Below are 20,424 nucleotides of genomic sequence, written 5' to 3' on the forward strand. Positions count from 1 at the left end.
ATGTGTGTTTCTTATAGCAGTTAAAATGTAGTCATTTTCTTTATTATTTATTTTCATTTTAATTCAGTGATTTTAACTTTTAATTTAGTTATTTTAATGCTTTAAAGAGCAATTTTAGATTGTAATGTTCTAATGTTCTGCTATCTGTTCTGCAAACTATAAAAGGTACAGCTGTAATAAAACCAGAGAGAAAGGCTGCATGGCTAGAAACTGTAAAAAAAAAAAAAAGTCAAATAATAGTATGTGAGACAGTGGTAATATCATTATGTTCCTATTGGTCAGTAAAGAAGCTTAGCTTAGCCTGACAGTTAGCCTGCTTTAAACCAGGTTAGTTTCCCAGCATAAGTTGCCACAGTGACTAAGCTTGATCTAGGCCTGTGTTAAATTTGCTTTATGGAACCAAATCATTTGGCAATGAGTCCGACTGAAACAAGCCTGGCTTATTTGGTTAACTTGTTTTATGAAGCAGGCCTCGAAGCATTAAAAGTGATCATATTTTCCCCATTGCATCATATTACATTGAAACGCATTGTGTTGAATCGAATCGGATTGCACTGCATCGTAATAGGGGTGAATCGTATCGAATCGGTAGCTGCTTCATATGTATCTTTAATGTATCGTATCGTTGGCTGTGCATTGAGATGCGTATCGTATCGGGCTGAGGCATGAGATGCACATCCCTAAAGCAGATAAACATCAAATTTTCATTTTTGGGTGAACTATCCCTTTAAACTAGCAAAAGTGGATTCGGACATGCCCTGAGTGCATCTGCGCCGTGCGCTTAAGACCATGCGCTTAGATCGTTAAAATAGGGCCCTATAAGTGAACCTCAGAGAACATTATAAAATAATTTTTAAAAATGCAGTTCATGACCCCTTTAATAACTGAATAAAGAAGCAAATATTGAGTCCATGGTTTTTCATCATGAGCAATTAGAAGAAGTGTCTGCAAAACAAGCAAATTCTTTTGAAAATAAAAAAACAAATAACAAATTAGACATGATGATGGGTTTATTCAAAAACACATTAAGCAATACACAACCTGTGTAGGCAATGTGGTAGCAAATCATATGAAATGTGAAACAATGGAACAAAAAACAACACGCATGACAAAAGAAAAAACCAGAGAAGGCAAAAAAGCAAGCAAACAAATGTAAATGTTTATGACTAATGTACACAGACAATATCTACTGGCAGTTCTGTTTTGGAAAATGGTGAGATATGGGATTATTGTGAATTCATATATGCCTGTATCAGATGCCTGTGTACATGTAAAGCTTCGACTGTGTGATTATGTCATGCTGATGTTTCAAGAATAAAGAAAATGTAGGACTCACTGGATGCTGGATCGGCCAGATAGCTGTAGCGCTTTCGCAATGCTAATGAGGCAAAGGTATGTCGTCGATCTTTGTCATTCTGCAATAACACAAAAGTAAAAATCCTATGTAAGAACAAAGTGACAAAAATCGTAGTGCAATGATCTTTTTAGTGGCCAACTACTACAATTTCATTTTGATTATTTTGAAAGCACTGTATCTACATTGGTCCAGATTTTTTCAGTGCATCTTTTGAAGGAGTTAATTCACGTGGTGAATTTAATTTAGGATATCGGTAAAATATTTAAATTGCTTTAGTTTCTGTAAGGATTCTAAAGAATGTTGTGCTTTATTTCACTTTCATATACGGTCTCCTGAGAGAGGATCAACTAGATAAGCACAGCTCATTTGCTAACAGTGTGAAAGTTTAGTATTTTCCAGTGAAACTGCCTAATTGCTTCAATTTGAAATAAAATTAAATACAACTTAAATCTGCAAAAGAGATATGTGAAAAATGTTTCCACCAAGCCACAAAATAACACAATGCTTTAAATATACTGATAAACTCAAAAAGAAGTCATGCACTTGCCTGACCAATGATGGGAGCTGGTACAAAATCTTTTGACTAATCACATAAATAAGCGTATGATCACATAAGCACCACATTAAAGGCATGTACCTCATCATCAGGATCTGACTCCATTTCCTAAAATTTCCCACGATGCATTGCAGCAATACATAATGGAGCAGCAGCAGCCGAGGATGGTGGGTAAGTGCAGATCATATTGGAAAGAGAGGAGATAAGAGAAAAGGAGTGGAAAGAGGACAGTAAAGGAATAGAAAAGATAATAAATGCAGATGCAGAGAGATTAAAAGGGAGCAAGACAAAAGGAACAGCAAAATAAAGTTACAGCTAAAGCAACAACACAAATAGCTCTGTGACATGTTTAATGTTTAATAGACTCCAGATAACACTAGAGAAAATGTCCCACAATGTGTTTTTGTCTGTTCTTACCTTCCTGTGTGTTGGCAGTGTAAAGTTAAGATTGCAGATTGCACTCTGTGGCAGGCTTTTTGCGATTTTAGGTTCTCTGAGGAATGAGATTCTACCACACGGCTCTTGGCCCATATCTCTGACCTAAAAAACACATCCATATACACAACACAGAATGACAAAAAGTCTTAAGATATAACTCCAGCCATATCAGTGTCCTAATAAATGCTGCTTTATTTTACATTGAGCTGAGCTGCCTCATGGGGTCTGTTATATTGCGGTCACATGACCAGCCAAATAAAATTATATGCTATACCTTTGCTATAGGACACTTTTTCTCATGAAATAAATAATTTATGGCTGACTGTGAATAGAGCATTTTTTTCAGTGGCACTGGCAACCGAAAACGTTTGTGTGATGCTGCATCCACATTGCTAAGTATCAATATAATGTCCAAGACATTTTGTTACATCTGCTAATGGAACACAAAAAAACCTTTAACTTTCTTTATATCTTCGATCAATAGAGTAAATATAACTTTTTGCATTTCATTTCAATATTCAGATTAAACTGTATAACTAATTTACTGGATAATACTTGTTTACTGAAATTCTGTAAGTGCATCCTTTATAGCTGAAAGAGTTAGGCCACTGTCACTCAAACCTTGACATTGAATGGGAGTCGGTTCTCTTTGAAGGCATAGAAGTTGAAGACGAGTTGCTGACCACTCTTTGCCAGAGGAGTGATGTTGCCGTAGCATTCTACATGAATGGGCTTACCCTCCAGAATCTGACAAAGGAACGAGTGACAAATCATAAGCATTTATACATTTATGTCTCTACGGTGTCAATAAATTATCAGAAGGGTTTGAATATGGGAGAATATGAATGTATGGGTGGCCTGTGAATTACAGAGGAATAAAGTTTGTTGTAACATGTTTCATGTTTTTTTCCATGGATTTTTTTATGTGTGTGTGTATATACAAGAATATTCACAAACTCGTGACTCACTGTTTCCAAACACTGAGAGCATGTTCAACGTTAATTATTTATGTGAACGTGTGTATAGTGTGTGCATGTGTGTAGGCTAGCGTGTGAGTTACAGTGGCACACCTCAATGTCTTTGCTCCTTGCCACCTCTTCAAAGTTCTCCTGCTGCTCCAGAGTTTTGTCGACTTTGTCGTCAGTCATGCAGAAGCAACGCAAGCGGGACTCTATAGGGTCGATCATTTTAGCAAACACCACAAACTTGGCCAGGTATGGAACGCAGATCATCTCTCTGTACAACTGAGATGCTAAACCCACTGTCTCACTGATCTGCTGACAGTCTGCCAACCAAAATCTACAAAAAAGAGTGGAAAGAATTTACCTAGAATAAGGAAAATGCTGTACAATTCTCAAATTTTCACAAATATTTACTTTCTCTGTTACAACTCCATGGGACCGAAAACCTTGTTTACATGATAGAAGTTTTGGAAACAAAATCTTTCAGTCAGTTGTCTTCAATACTGACACAAACAATGAATGTTTATACGAATGGTGATCAGTGGGTTGGTTGAAACTCAAAAATGGGCCGCAAATCTGTTCTGATATATTTATAGACATAAAAAAAACAATGTTAAATCCAAAAGCAAAATATATGACTACAGAAGCATGCATATTTAGAAAAATAAATGCTTATCTAAATGAAGCAGATAACACATAAAATAAGATGCCATCAAATCTACAATAAATACAGGTTTACTTGCAACAAGAATAAACATGGTTTAATTTAGCATATTTCTGAGCTTATACAGTAATGTCCATTCATTTCTATATTTGATTAAAAGAACAGTTTTGTAAGGAACTGACACTCACACACTGGAGAGTTACATAATTTAGAGAAATTTTGAGCAGAAACATTAGATCCCTCACAATGTTTATAGAAATGGAGTCTGTTCTTTAATGATCTTATGTAGACTTTCCTTTCCTCACTAACACTTTATTCCAGGCCACAGTCTGCAGTCATATTTGAGTTCAATCAGCATCTGACACTGTGGATGTGCAGATGAAAATGATTATAATGATATAATTTAAATTAGGGTAGAGATCGTCCACTGTCCCCCACTCCAAAGCACATGATTTGAATCTGCATCTGATACACTCCAACATCAGCTGAGACTAACCTGGCAGACACATTTGTGGTGAAGGAAACGCAGTCTGTGACAAAGGAGAGTGGAGTGGTCCCAGTGATGTCTTCCCACTGTGCAGGGGATGTTCCACCTAAAAACAAAACAGTTTAAAAACTGGTGTTGGGAATCACTTTCATCACCACACCCAAAAAAGGGTGCTTAACGATTTTTTGGTCCTTTTTATTCGATAGTAGTATGAAATTTAGTGTCACTTGCAAATGCATGTTTTATCTCAGATTTTTCCTGACTTTTAACTCTGTATACACAAAAGCAAACACGAATGTTGAATTTAAATTCAAATGGGGCATCTCAAATAATGTGCAGTTGTTGTTGCACCTGCAAATGCAGGTGACAAATGGACCATGACAACCTGACATTTTCCACATTTCATTTAAAATACACACACACTCAAACTATTCACGTGCCTGTAATGCTACAGAGCAGTCTAAGGCAGGGGGCAGGTTCTCCTTTGCGCCCGTTAGAAACAGCTTCTTTGGATCTGGGTGGCACAGGGATTGTCATGGTGATGGGCTTGTGGAATTTCCTCCTTCTGGGCTCCACGGTAACAATTGGACTGAAGGATGCACGGTTACCAGTGATAGTCCGCACAATGTCCTCTGGCACAGGCTGTGCCTGAGAGAGAAACAGAAAAAATTGGTATGATGTACAGGAGAAAAACATCTACAGTACATATTTTTCTGAACTAATGCTGTTTTTTTTTTTTTTAATCATGTCTAATAAACATTTTGCATAACCTGTCTAGGCATATGCAACTAATTAATCGTCCATTATGCATATACTGTAGCTTTTTATTGCTGTAGTCTTCTGACTTGTTTCTTTTGTTACATGTATATACTCTCAGTTTCTATGCTATGTTCATGAGATGTTTACCAGGAAATGCATCCTGACCACTGTTGTAACAGACAGATTCACTTTCCAAAGAACAGATGCTATTCTGCTATTATGTCTGTGTTCTGTGTGAAAATATTCTGCTACAGTGTGTGTGTGTGTGTAATAGAGAGAAAGAATGATCCCAGAGTCCCTTGAGATGACAAAACAGGCCAGATTTATGTAAATTGGTTAATTAATTTAGCTTATGAATCATTCACAATATTTTGTGAAGCAGTTATACTTATTTATTGAAAAAAACTGACTCAAAAGAAAAAAAATACTCGCAAACCAAAAATTATTATGGCTTGCAAGCAATTTTTAATCTATACAAGCTCTAAAACAAGATCAATATATATCTTAAATATTTTAAAATTGATAATAAACATAAACAAAAAATGACTGTAGAAAACACTGTTTTAAAATTCCCATATATTTCCAGGTATTCCATACAATAAAATAAAAAAATTAATTAAATAAATAATTAAAAACATAAGCTTGACCAAACATAATTTGACAACAACCATCTTGATAAGTCCTTATACCTGTAGTCCAACACGAATCTTCTTCGTAAGCGCTCCGTGAGGAAAGGCAGCTTTCACCATGGGAACCGCCTCACTGCTCAGGACTCCGCCCTCTGGTCCCATGTAATCACTTTCTTGTTTGATGCGTGACAACACTGCAAAGTACTGTGGGAAATCTTTTGTAATGATGCGGCAGATCCGTTTTTTCTCCAGCTCTGCTGGACTATCCATCTCTGTAATTACATATGAAAACACAAATAAACTAAATGATAAAGATTTAATGAAAACTACCTATAAGGTATTTAATGAAAACCATATTAGTCTGAAGTTTTAGTTATGTCATTACTACATTACCCTCATCCATGCCATTAAGGATCGAGGTGAGCTCTGTCACTTTACAGTCACAATGATGTTCTTTCCAGGTTTCTCCATTATCGCTGCGTAGGACAATCAGCTCCCTCTCCTTTCCCCGCATGGAGCCAAAATGAGGAATTTCAACTATCACAGGCCTGAAATGAAGTGAAGACAATAAGGGAAGAATTCAATAAACAGATGGGGAACTGCACCATGCAAACTGCATTCAGCACTAATTTTATGAGAATTTAAGAAGGAAATCCTGACATTACTCAATCTGAACTCATTCCCCATTGACATGTTTGTCAAAAAAGTTTAAAACTAATGCATTTAGGCCAAGATTATGTTGTTCATGAGTTATCTGCTTTAACTGTGAAACTACAGATAATTTAAGCCACCATGGAGGAATTCTTACCCCAAAAACTGTGCCCCAGCTGGCCCCATTTCCACCAGTCTGCTCACAAGTCCCTCTCCCTCCACCATAGGGGGTAGGTATGCCAAGCGGTGCCGTTTTGCTAGGCGGCAAGTAATTCTTGTTGGTGCTGAACACTTCCTGGGTGGAATTATTATACGCATCCCATCATGACGACTTCCTCTCATTGACCCACCCCGAGCATCCACCATGAAACTCACTAGGAACCTGCAAGAGAATACAGGATTAATGCAAGAGACAGAGGGAAGGACATGAAGAAAGAAAGAGGGACACCACGCTAACCCACTACACAGACATGAACGGGTGAAGAGACGATTCCCATGCTGTGATCACTGTACACCCAACACACGTGGTGAGAGAGAGGGAGGGAGGGAGAAGGGAAAGGTCTAAGCAGAAACGAAAAGGAGGAGAAACAGTAAGCAAGAACAGACCATTAAAGAGAGAGCGATAGAGACAGTTTAGTCAAGACAGAGGAAAAACAATTAAAAAGAGTGACAGTGCTTCGAGCTGTTAAACCTGGCAGCATTTCATCCCTCATACAACAGAAGCAGAGACACCTGAACAGGAAACACAAGGGATTCCTTCAATACTGACTTTCCAAATATTATCATAGTCACTGTACTCATGTCATGACTCGGTGTGCAATGGTGAAAATAATATCCTGTTTACTGCCAAGATTAATTGTTTCGAAGCAGTGATCAGTGATCAACAGTGTGACCAAAAGCACCTCCACAGGTGGATAGAAAACCCAAAACACCCTTTAACTGTTAATGTGAGCTGAATGCAATATATATTTGCATGTGTATTTCCACTGTGTGTTTGTTACATATACATGATGTCCTAACACTGATGACAAGGGCTGGACGATAAACCAAAAATTGACAACATATGGCAAGTCAACATATTGGTGATATTCAATATATATTAAAACTACCTTTGAAAGAAGTCTCTTATGCTTATCAAGGCTGCATTCGTTTGGTCACAATACAATGAAAACAGTTATATTGTGAAATATTATTATAATTTAAAAACATTTTCTATTTTAATACATTTTAAAATGTCATTCACTCCTGTGATTACAAAGCCTCTATAGTCTTCAGTGTCACATGATACTTCAGAAAACAAAATTGTAATCATGATATTTTAAGTGTGATATTTTTTCGGGATTCTTTTATGAATAGAAAGTTCAAAACAACATATTTTATTATAAATATAATTTTTTGTAACAATGCATTAGTCTTTACTGTCATTCAATCAATTATTTTTTTTTAAATACTGACCCCAAATTTTTGAATATTTGTCCTGATGCATTTCCTTTACTTAGTTTTTTATACTTACTTTTTTTTTTTGACAGAGGAACCATTTTGACAAAATATCCATTTAAAATGTTTAATGTAAGAACTAAAACAGTAAGCATCTTAAAAATAATAAAGGTATGTTTTTCCACACTATTTTCAAGGAATAAATCAATTAAAATCTCAAAGAATATTTAATAATTTTCTTTTATATGGGTCAGTATAACAATAAATAGTAACAAACTGCATTATTTACATATTTTTAATAAAACAAACATTTTTTATTCATGAGATATGCCACCTACAAGATTTACGTAAACATTACTGAGGGATGGCGCAAACAAAAATTAATTTCTCGAATTAGAGTACTAAATAAATTCAAAACATCACTGCGAAATGCCTACTTTAAATTTTAAAAATTATTACAAATATTCTGTTAATTTTCAACATATTGCCCAGTCCTACTGAAGAAATGATGCTGCTTCAACAAATAATTTCTAACTGTGAAATGAAGAACATTACCAAAAACCTCCCTTTCATCACAAAATGTCTAATGTGCTGATGGTGGAACTAAGTGTGTCTAATGAGTGATCTGAAGTTTATTTTATGACTATGCTGAAGTTGCTGAATTCTGAATGAGATGAGGTCCATTTCCCAAAGACCGACTAAACACACACAGTGTGGAGGAGTGCTCACACAGATGAGGAGATAAAACAGGGAATAAAACACCAGAGAGCAGGAAAGCAATAAAGAGTGAAAGTAAACAGGAGAGGACAGATGAAAATACGTGACAGAAAGCTATAGAAAGAGTGATGTCACCGGACTCAGTTTTCACCTGGAGTCATACTGAGGAAGCGGGGAGGAAGGGCTGCAAAAGGAAAAATTAACGAAAAGAAAAAAAGAACAGAAACCAGGAAGTAAAAAAATAAACAACATTCATTATTACAGTTGCTGTCATGGCAAAAATGCTGCCATACATGTAAGAAAGACATGAAGCTGATGTCAAAAATCAGATCTTATGTGCAATGTAGCAGAAAGTGTGGAGGGAACCTAAAGGAAAACAAAATGTGCTTTATGCAAACAACTCAATGAAGCCAATCAAAAGCTTTTCACATGCTTGCTCAAAACAGCATTATGTTTACTGATTGGTTGGATTAAATCATCTCCCACCAATCATAAATGGTATCATTATAATGTGCTAATGAGATGCTCATTAGGAGATATAGGTGGTCAAAAGCAGTACGTTTTAGCATTGAGATAAATGGGTATTCTAACAGAATTGCAATTCATTTGGTGCCACAAACAGAATTACATTTAATTTCTTCTATATAAAAAATTGTAACTAAATACAGATATGTAAAATAAAAAGGACTGAGCACTATTAAACAGTTTGGGGTCAGTAGGATTTTTTAAAGCAATCAGTACTTTCATTTCAGCAAGGATGCATTAAAAGTGATATTAAAGACATTTATAATGTTACAAAAAATGTATGTTTATATTTCAAATAAATGTTTTGGATGTTCTATTCATCAAGTATGTGAAATAAATGTTTCACTGTTTCCACAAGAATATTAAGCAGCATAACAGTTTTCAACATTTATAATAATAAGAAATGTTTCTTGAGCAACATATCATCATATTAGAAAATATTAAAAAATCTTACCGACCCCAAACTTTTGAACTGTAGCGTATATACATCATATAAATTTATATATCATAAATCGTAATCAAAATCTATTAATGTTGTGGTTACTAATGTGTTTGCATACTTAAAGTTAAACAACCATAAACACAAAAACATATTCTTACCCAGAATGCACTAGTTTCTAGTGCCGATCGGTCAGTGTTGATGCAGATCAAGTGTGATATCTTATAGCAGTGCAGTGGCACACACATATAACACATAACCTGTGGCAAAATACACATAAACAATTTTAATTATATTTTTCAGTACTGAATTCAATTACACTTAATTTACATTTATTGGAAACAGCTTTAAAGGACATGCATATTTCTACATTACAATCAGAGGTGACTGTCAAAGCAATGTCCATATTACAGAAATGCACAGTATTGAATGAAATAAGTATATTTATAATCAATTATAAAAAGTTGTTGTTATCGCTAACAATAACTATTAAAATCTTTTTTTTCATTTTAAATCTGAAATAATATATAAATATAAGAAAAATTACATGAAAATTAGAAATAAAATAAAACAACTAGGTTGAAAACAAAATAGAATATTTAAAATATATTGAAATATTAAAAATTTAAAAATTTTAAAAACTAATAAGCACAAAAAATTAACAAAATGAAAACTAAAAAATTAAATTTAAATGAAAATATAAAAATAAAATCTAATTCAAAATATTTATAAATGCTATAAAACAAAATAATAATACAACACTTATTATAAATATAATTTCTTTACTTTATCCACTTTATTTTTTACTTCATCCATCATCTTTGATGTATTCATGCAATCTGGGATTGCCGTAATAACTAAGGATAAAGAAAAAACTTAAATAGCAGCATAATTTGTTTCATAAGTTTTGAAACAGGTTTTGCACCTACAGTATGATGCCTTAATATGCTGCCTATGAAGGTAACTCACTACGGTTTGTAACAACACGGTAGTGTGTGTGTGTGCGTGCTTTCTGGAAGTATGACGTAGAGTATAACACAGCCGCTTTTCCACCTTCAGAGCGAACCATTCTAAGAACGGTAAGGAATGGTTATATATTTCCACTTGAGCTTGGTTCGGCACAACATGATTACAAACCGTTCTTGGTCCGTAATTCTCAGCACGGTTGACTAACCGTGCTGAACTTTGCTGGTAGAATGTGTGTAGTGATGTTGCCACTCAAGATTGGTCACTTGTTTGTTGCCTGGCTACCAGTTTCTCTCTGTAGCTGGCCAAGTGTACTATCTGAGCTAAGTAAACAGAAATATCTGATCATAATGCGGTCGCTATTTACATCTCATACCATCTGTAAACACTTGCCTTACCACGGCAACGACTGATGCATTTGTATTACAAGCTCTGTTATCAGCCCCACAGTGGAAAATGAAACCATATTTGTACTGGCTGGGCCGGATGGGCCCGAAACAGAACAGTTAAGCAACGAGAACGGTTTGGCCTGACGGTGGAAAAGCGGCTACAGTACTGAATGAGAACAAGACAATGAAAGCCACAGATGAGAGTAATAAAGAGAGTGGGCGTTCTTACCGTGTCTTTGGTGGGCACCAGCATCTCTTCAATCATCATGCTGTCCCGAGCGAAGGAGCTTCTGTTCAGAGTGTTGGACCTGTCTGAGCTGAAGGAGCGTAGACTGGAGTGTGTAAGAAGTTCACACATGTGCACACGCACAAGCAGATACACATAAACAAAGTGAAAGACACACAAACGGGGACAGACAAACATAAACAAAACAAAAACACTAAAGTTACAACATGCAACATCCAGGGAGAACAAAATCAAACCCTTCAGGAGAGAGGAGAGAAGGGGATATCTGATGGATAGAGAGGAAACAGACATGTAGAACAGATGCTGTATGGGCAACATTACTGTAACTGTAACATTGAAATGATTTAGCCAGATACAATACCATTCAAAAGTTTGCGGTTGGAAAGAATTTTTTGTATTTTTGAAAGAAGTCTCTTATACTCACCAAGGCTGCATTAATTACAAAAAAGTAATATTGTGAAATATTATTACAATCTAAATAACTGTTTTATATTTTGAATTTGTTATTGTGTAATCTATTATAGCATTAATTTCTTTAAAAATATCTTACTGACCCAAAACTACTGAAAATTTGAACTGTAGTGTATATCTAAATTAACAGGTTTTACGCTTTGTATGCTAGTGCTACTTACATCACCAAGGCTGCATTAATTACAAAAAAGTAATATTGTGAAATATTATTACAATTTAAATAACTGTTTTATATTTTGAATTTGTTATTGTGTAATCTATTATAGCATTAATTTATTTAAAAATATCTTACTGACCCAAAACTACTGAAAATTTGAACTGTAGTGTATATCTAAATTAACAGGTTTTACGCTTTGTATGCTAGTGCTACTTACACGTAACTCGATTCTTGAGTGGTACTTGAATCGAGTACCATGCCAGGGCATTGAAAGAATCTCACTGTTATCTCGATCTCATTGCTAAGCTGTTCTAATTGTGTTTTAATGCATTGATTTGTGGTTGTTATGCTGTTTCGGGTGGTTGTTAACAGCACTTAGAAGTAATAGCAATCACACACCTCTCCTAAACAAATCGCAAATTTGTGGTATCATTTATGTCAATATAACAAAGAAGTGCAGGTCTAGCTATGTGCCGAGGTTTAAAGGGATAGTTCACCCAAAAATAAAAATTCTGGGTAACACTTTATTTTAAGGTGTTTGTGTTACACATTACATGTACTTACTATTATAATAACAATTAATTATTAGGTATGCACCGAATGTTCGGTAACTGAAATTATAAGCGAATAAGCGAAAAGAATAAGAATAAACTGTACCGAACAATGACGTGACGCGATCAAATAGCAACCAGCGTAAAGTGAGAGGCGTGCACGCTTTATAATGCAGTAAACATGTCAGCAGTGTGGAAGCATTTAAAACTGTCCCGAGAAAGACGCAAAAATCATTACAAGCACCGACAGCGAGAGACTGTTTAGTGCTGCATCACGTCTTCAATGAGAAGAGGAAGGGGTGATTGTTGCTGGTTTCTGTATGATGACTGAATTCGTGAAATGGCCTTAAACAATTAGTAAATAAACTGCATAACATTATGTTTTCTAATACACACACAAATTGCATGTATTCTGACAGTGCTGCACGAGCTTGCGGCGGATCTGCTTGTTAACCAGGGCTCAAAGTCCAAAGCGTGAGGAAAATCCGCACTGAAATAGTGTTACTCATCAGTTGTTTAGTCACATTTGTATTTTTGTATTGTAATTTTTTACAAGGCACTTGACAATGCGATACGTGCGACGTATTCGTAATGAGACTAATTTATAAATCTTCTGTGCTGAGGTCTTCCTGCGTGTTTCCGCCAAAATAAAACTCCATCAACATTCATAAATGTTAGTATTGTAATTTTATTGTTGTTCTGTAAAATAAAATAAAAAAGACAATAATAATGATAAAAATAATTTCAACAGCTCTGTTAATACATTTATTATAACATTCACACATAGTGTTCAAATTGGGATCTGTAATATTTTCTAATGTTTTAAAAGAAGGCTCTTCTGCTCAGCAAGGCTGCTTTTATTTTGTATAGTAAAAAATACATGCCTGATTCAAGAAGGAGGTCTTATGGCCAAAATTTTTTATTTTACTAACTTATTCATTTTAAGTTAAATTGTGCTTTGTTGGTATAATGTCTGCTAGAATGTTAAAAAATGTTCAGTGTTAAATATTTTTAAATTGATGTTTTGTAATTGATTTTTTCTTTGAAAAGCAAGACAAAACAGTAAGCGAAAAGAATAAGAATAAATTCATGTTCTCATGTTCATAGTCTTCCTCTCAAGAGATTGCATAATGCTGAATTTTCATGAACTGCAATGTTTTTGGTTTTATGTCAGTGTTTATGATACATTATATACAGTATTATATTTGTTTTAACTGTATAAATTTGCAGTTTAAATAATATTCATGAAAAATGTAATGAAATTAAAACAATTATAAATCATTATTCAGCAAAAAAAGAATATAATAAATAAAAGCACAAGTTGTTGGAAAGTATGCATAAGGTGTCAATTATAAGTAAGTACTCTGTTAAAGCTTATAATAGCACCAATTGAATCAACACAAACAACATTTCTGAGGAAAAATATTAATTATAAGTAAGCTTACACTTATTCTAAGTTAGATCCACTATTGTAAGCTGTTGCCGTATGGCAACATATCATAAAGTACCTTAAAATAATATTTTTTTCAAGTTAAGCCATTCTTAGAAAAGAAAAAGATTCAAATATTTTTTCTATAGGTCTATCATAATGCGTGCGGTAGATTAATTTGTGATCCGAAGGAAATGGCCTTAAACAATTAGTAAATAAACTGCATAACATTATGTTTTCTAATACACACACAAATTGCATGTATTCTGACAGTGCTGCACGAGCTTGCGGCGGATCTGCTTGTTAACCAGGGCTCAAAGTCCAAAGCGTGAGGAAAATCCGCACTGAAATAGTGTTACTCATCAGTTGTTTAGTCACATTTGTATTTTTGTATTGTAATTTTTTACAAGGCACTTGACAATGCGATACGTGCGACGTATTCGTAATGAGACTAATTTATAAATCTTCTGTGCTGAGGTCTTCCTGCGTGTTTCCGCCAAAATAAAACTCCATCAACATTCATAAATGTTAGTATTGTAATTTTATTGTTGTTCTGTAAAATAAAATAAAAAAGACAATAATAATGATAAAAATAATTTCAACAGCTCTGTTAATACATTTATTATAACATTCACACATAGTGTTCAAATTGGGATCTGTAATATTTTCTAATGTTTTAAAAGAAGGCTCTTCTGCTCAGCAAGGCTGCTTTTATTTTGTATAGTAAAAAATACATGCCTGATTCAAGAAGGAGGTCTTATGGCCAAAATTTTTTATTTTACTAACTTATTCATTTTAAGTTAAATTGTGCTTTGTTGGTATAATGTCTGCTAGAATGTTAAAAAATGTTCAGTGTTAAATATTTTTAAATTGATGTTTTGTAATTTTTTCTTTGAAAAGCAAGACAAAACAGTAAGCGAAAAGAATAAGAATAAATTCATGTTCTCATGTTCATAGTCTTCCTCTCAAGAGATTGCATAATGCTGAATTTTCATGAACTGCAATGTTTTTGGTTTTATGTCAGTGTTTATGATACATTATATACAGTATTATATTTGTTTTAACTGTATAAATTTGCAGTTTAAATAATATTCATGAAAAATGTAATGAAATTAAAACAATTATAAATCATTATTCAGCAAAAAAAGAATATAATAAATAAAAGCACAAGTTGTTGGAAAGTATGCATAAGGTGTCAATTATAAGTAAGTACTCTGTTAAAGCTTATAATAGCACCAATTGAATCAACACAAACAACATTTCTGAGGAAAAATATTAATTATAAGTAAGCTTACACTTATTCTAAGTTAGATCCACTATTGTAAGCTGTTGCCGTATGGCAACATATCATAAAGTACCTTAAAATAATATTTTTTTCAAGTTAAGCCATTCTTAGAAAAGAAAAAGATTCAAATATTTTTTCTATAGGTCTATCATAATGCGTGCGGTAGATTAATTTGTGATCCGAAGATGAACGAAGGTCTTATGGGTTTGAAACAACATGAGGGTGAGTAATTAATGACAGAATTTTCATTTTTGGGTGAACTATCCCTTTAACACTTAATGCGAAAGGTTTTGAAAAAACCCTAATCCATGAGGAACAGTTATATCAAGCACCTCCAATAAACTGACACTTTGAACAAGTACTTTTCAGCTCAGATCAAATTTACGACTACATGTGTGAGTGTGTGCACCCTTCTGCAGTACTCTGAAAAAAACACCTGGATCTCTGCAGGACAGCAGTCTTGGGTTGGTTGCACAGTGTGTGTATGAGAGAATGAAAATTCTACAGCAGTCAGCAGGATTTAAAGGTATAGCACTGTAGCGCGCACAGCAGAACTGAACACGAGGGTGTGTTTACGAAAGAAACAGTGTCGGTTTGTGAGCTAGTTTTTGGATGAATGGATTTACAACTCTCTTTCCATTCCTTCCTCTCATCTTCTAGCACTTCAGCTTAATTTGTCCTGATCTGCATTGATTTTATGGTTCTGTAGCATTACAGCAGCCAACTCACCCTTCTCTGCAGCGCACACTCTTTCATTTCTTCTTTCATTTTCTTTCATCTCTTTTGCCTTTCCTTCTTCATCATTCTCCTTCTTTGCTATGCACTTCTTTAAAATGATCTCACTCTGAACAGAGCCAGCATTGTATAAGAAGGCTGTACTATGGTTGTGTGCATTTGCATGCATGTGAAACAGCATACAACAAATAAATTAAGAGGAATAATTGTTCTCTCACCCTTACAGGCTAAGTTATATTCTAATCATTTGCCTCCTACCTCACATTCTATGACCAAGCTGTGTGAATGTGTGTGTGTTTGAGCACACAATGTGGATTAACTATCCTCTCTGTACTTTTCTATGAAAAGCACACTAGTGATCATCATAACCAAACATGCTTAGAACACCATATCTTTTTTTTTTTTGCAATAAAATTGACCTGTGATCAATGTGGTGAGTAATGGGCAATGAAATGTGCCGTCAGCGATGTGACAGAGTAATTGGCTTCAACTGCTGACTGATCAGCTTGAAGCTTTTGTCCCTGGATGTTACATAGAGCATCACACAACTGAAACAACAGCAAAACACAACATATATGAACATAATCCATGCCACACTAAACAAAAACTTATAAAGAACCAACACATAATAGTTAGCACACTATTCATTAATATTTCAGAAATTAATAACATTTAAAACCACAATTTTTCACAACACACAACTACTGCCCACTTTTCCTGTTGTTTAAACACTCCTTACATCTTTTGCATTTATAAACTTCCTTCAAAAAGGTTAGATGGCTTTAGTGTGACCGATAAGAAGCGTGTTCAGCTTCGGAGCCGGATAGAACAAATAAAACGTCAATGCAAGAGAAGTTCATAGACTAAAACTCCAGTTGAGATGCATGAATTTGTTCTATCAGGCCGAGTAGCTCAGGCCTCAGTGTATGAAAGGGATGAGACTCCACAGAAACGCACTGCACCAGATGACACGGTGGAGCGGGGCATGATGGGAGTTGTAGTATGTATGGAAAGGGGCAGAGACAGAAACGACAGTTACGGAGAGAGAAGGCGAAATGCACAGAGAGAGAAAGACATCACTCTTACCTTATCCTGGGGCTAGAGAGAGTGAGAGAAGCCAAGAAAGAGAAAAGACAGTAAAATGTACTGGACGTGGCAGAAGCAGTGAGAGTTAAGCATGGCGCTGAGGCTCTGCCACAGCATGTGTTGTGCTCCTAGACAGGACTGGGTGTGCGTTTGGTAAAAACAACCAACATTAGTAGCCCTATGTAAGAGCAAACAATGCCAGGCTGATGTTAACAAAACAAAAGAGGTAGAAAATATGAAGCTTTGTATGGCAGAATATCATCCATGAGATATACAAACATCATCTAAACTCCAATAATAACAATCCAAATAGCACAAATATTTCTAAAAAAATTAAAACTTATTTTCAGACATGAAACAGTGTGTCTTACCTTGGCTAGGCAGCTGGGATACTGAGTATTTTGCAAATGACGTAATTATACCAATAATCTATACAGCTAATTTGACTCACATTTGACTATTTAATGCCTCTTGTGCAAGCAAGTCGTACTGTCAATATCCAAATGCAGCAAACCATAAAGCTGATTCTTCCCTCTGAGCTACACTAGCGTTCTGAGCACAAAATTTAAATGATCAATCCATCATAACTAAAGGCGACTCAAGGTCTGCATCCATCAGATCACACCTTCACGTTCACACAAACAGTTACTCTCTTTCCAGACTTCGTCACTCAGCGTTCCCTTCCCGGTAATGACGTAATTGTTTTCAGTCTTTTATTGCCTGTCCTCGAACTCTATAACCACTGGCACACAAAAGCCAGCCAATCAGAACTCACTGTCCTGTACAATAACAGCAAATCAGGCTCCATTGTGCCACATAATGCTCGCATGACAGGAGTGGCACCTTTCCATCCTATTGTCCCACCTCTCCCTCACCTGCTATGTTCATCATCCATCAGCCACGATGAACTGATAATGACCTCTTAAATGAGAGAATGGGATGTACTTCAACACAAAACACCACAGATGTGCATCTTCTGCCCTAAACTTTTCTGATAAACTTAATTTAATACAAATTTAATACAAACATTTTGTGATCTGATCCAATTTGGCATATGGTTATATGGATGATGGTGCTTACAAGGACATCATGTTTGTTATGATGAAGATCCATTTGATCATGTTCCATTAACAATAAATTAGGCCTGTAATTAGCCATTTGAGCATCCTTTACGCTTTAAGAACTTACAGCCATAATCCTCTTTACAAAGTCTATTTACACTTGATATCTTCAATAAATCTTACATTTCATTCATTTTTCAGGTTGTGCATTGTACTAATATCTCTGTTTCAACAACAACGTAGTACTCTTTTGTTACTTTAAAACATTTCAATGATTTTATATTTGATAAAAATCAGAGTTTACAAACACCAGTTACTGTTACAAATTCTGCAAAAGTTGCCCAGCTGTGGAACGTAAGTTTTAGCTGAAGTGGCCAGTGGGATAACTGCATAATGTATGCTCTTTTTAAATATTAAATACTGTAAAATATTAATGTCTGCGCTAAAAGTATAACAGGTGTTTTTCTGTTATAGCTTGACGACCTGTTTAAACCTGCAAAACAGTTTTGTATAGTTTAATAAAATGTTCAAGTCTATGTCGCACAAAATGACGTTTATGTAGACAACTCTCGAGGATTTGAGACACAGCCAACATCTTTTCCGAATCTCTCTCAGAAACGCGACTCTTGCTTGTCCTCTCTCTCCGTGCTGCAGCCCCTCCCCTCCCGCAACTGAACACCTCCGTTTCTCTAACCGGCTCGCTAATACCTTCCTACTCCGGTACCGAATTAACGCTTAATGACAACGAACAGTCATGACAAAGACTAATAGAGGACCATGTGTAAAAATAGATGGCACTGTATTTGACGTCATTCTGAGTTTTAAAAGTGTACATTTAAATAATAATTAAATAATCCGAGCAGCATCCAGCCGTATTAAATACTGTAAAATATTAATGTCTGCGCTAAAAGTATAACAGGTGTTTTTCTGTTATTATTTGCATAACAGTTTCTCATAGTTTTATCCTGTCATCTAAAAAAACACTTGTGTCATGCACACTTTAACTTGAATGACACACGGTGAGTTGAATTTGTGTAGGGAACAGTTTCCAGAGAACTAAAATCGTAGCTTAAATACTGTAAAATATTAATGTCTGCGCTAAAAGTATAACAGGTGTTTTTCTGTTATTATTTGCATAACAGTTTCTCATAGTTTTATCCTGTCATCTAAAAACACTTGTGTCATGCACACTTTAACTTGAATGACACACGGTGAGTTGAATTTGTGTAGGGAACAGTTTCCAGAGAACTAAAATCGTAGTGTTTATTTCCAGTAAACAACAAGATATGAAGATTGACAGCGCTGAATGCAAAATAAATCTGACCGAGATTTGATTATCCCTCATTCCTCATGTTTCCAACCTTCTTTTATCTTGAAGCATTATTATTAATGCAGACTAAAAGCCAATACACGAAGACAGTACTAACACTTTTAGTGAAGACCACCTGAACACCTGAATCCTCCATCTAAAAACACCTCCAAAAAGCCATCTACTTGTGCCATAGCAACTCCATATACATTTGCTACTCATAGAGAACCAGCATAAGGAACAAACAGCTTCGCAAATAAGCAAGCATCCATACATAAAATGTAAATGACTGCTATTACCTGGCAGAGCGGGCTCCAATACTGAAACCCATGTACCCCTCCTGTGGCAAGGAGTCATCCCCTAACTCCCTCAGGTCCTGTGGCCGAAGATACTTCTCAGTCTCGCCGGTCATCGCATCTTCACCTGCAGGAATGAGACAGGCCGAAGGTTAGCTCACTTGAAGGTGAACTGGTAAGGTGACCTATCAGTAGCTGCGGCAATTATTTCCCCCCATGTTGCTCTAATTAAATAAACCCCAAAGTGACTTACTTCAGAGCAATCTGAAGTTAAGTGTCTTGTTCAAATGCACAGTGGTAATAAATTGTGGTTCATTTCTTGTGGGGTGAACCTACCAGTCCATCTTGCGTCACGCAAACATCCAGCTTGCAGCTTCTAGATTATTAATTGATGTCACGTAACACCTGGGTGTTTTTCTGTCCCACCGTGAATAACAGATACTTAGGTGGCAATATTTCACTGACTATTAATAGAAGAAACATTATGCTGCATCAGGACACCACACCACTGCGTCTCCTGCTATGAAGCAAGTTTCCATTACACCCTCTTAAACCTGATAAAAAAATAATAATTAAAAAAAAGCAGCTACAACCAGCAAAGGCTGGTTTTACTAGTGTCTCAGCATGGTCTGTTTGCTAGTTTTAGAAGGGTCCGGGGCACTTTCATGCAGGTCAAACTGGGACTTCAGCTTAAACCAGGTAAGACCAGTAACGTTAAATTATCTTAGGCTGGCATTCTTATGTTCTTTAAGCTGTTTTTAAAAGCAGGGAACATTTGAAATAATTTATATCAATTTAATTTCAGAAATTACATTTTCAAA

General features: G+C 35.4%; 1 protein-coding gene across 1 annotated transcript in view; it reads right to left on the bottom strand.

Annotated features, from left to right (window-relative positions):
• The window catches only part of LOC107553695 (ankyrin-3-like), an 87,206-nt gene that overhangs the window by 32,199 nt on the left and 34,583 nt on the right, over nucleotides 1-20,424 (bottom strand). The window contains exons 19-34 of the mRNA XM_016236005.1: nucleotides 20,265-20,292; nucleotides 19,607-19,730; nucleotides 11,031-11,308; nucleotides 9,868-9,881; nucleotides 9,783-9,799; nucleotides 8,809-8,841; nucleotides 6,661-6,885; nucleotides 6,246-6,400; nucleotides 5,913-6,124; nucleotides 4,905-5,112; nucleotides 4,474-4,570; nucleotides 3,422-3,650; nucleotides 2,973-3,098; nucleotides 2,331-2,453; nucleotides 1,995-2,021; nucleotides 1,337-1,415 (exon numbers count right to left, since the gene is read on the bottom strand). Of these exons, the coding sequence (XP_016091491.1) occupies nucleotides 1,337-1,415; nucleotides 1,995-2,021; nucleotides 2,331-2,453; nucleotides 2,973-3,098; nucleotides 3,422-3,650; nucleotides 4,474-4,570; nucleotides 4,905-5,112; nucleotides 5,913-6,124; nucleotides 6,246-6,400; nucleotides 6,661-6,885; nucleotides 8,809-8,841; nucleotides 9,783-9,799; nucleotides 9,868-9,881; nucleotides 11,031-11,308; nucleotides 19,607-19,730; nucleotides 20,265-20,292 (1,975 nt within the window). The remainder of the gene's footprint in view (nucleotides 1-1,336; nucleotides 1,416-1,994; nucleotides 2,022-2,330; nucleotides 2,454-2,972; nucleotides 3,099-3,421; nucleotides 3,651-4,473; nucleotides 4,571-4,904; nucleotides 5,113-5,912; nucleotides 6,125-6,245; nucleotides 6,401-6,660; nucleotides 6,886-8,808; nucleotides 8,842-9,782; nucleotides 9,800-9,867; nucleotides 9,882-11,030; nucleotides 11,309-19,606; nucleotides 19,731-20,264; nucleotides 20,293-20,424) is intronic.

This window comes from Sinocyclocheilus grahami, unplaced genomic scaffold, assembly GCF_001515645.1.
Source record: "Sinocyclocheilus grahami isolate Dianchi unplaced genomic scaffold, SAMN03320097.WGS_v1.1 scaffold18.1, whole genome shotgun sequence".
Lineage (NCBI taxonomy): Eukaryota > Metazoa > Chordata > Actinopteri > Cypriniformes > Cyprinidae > Sinocyclocheilus > Sinocyclocheilus grahami.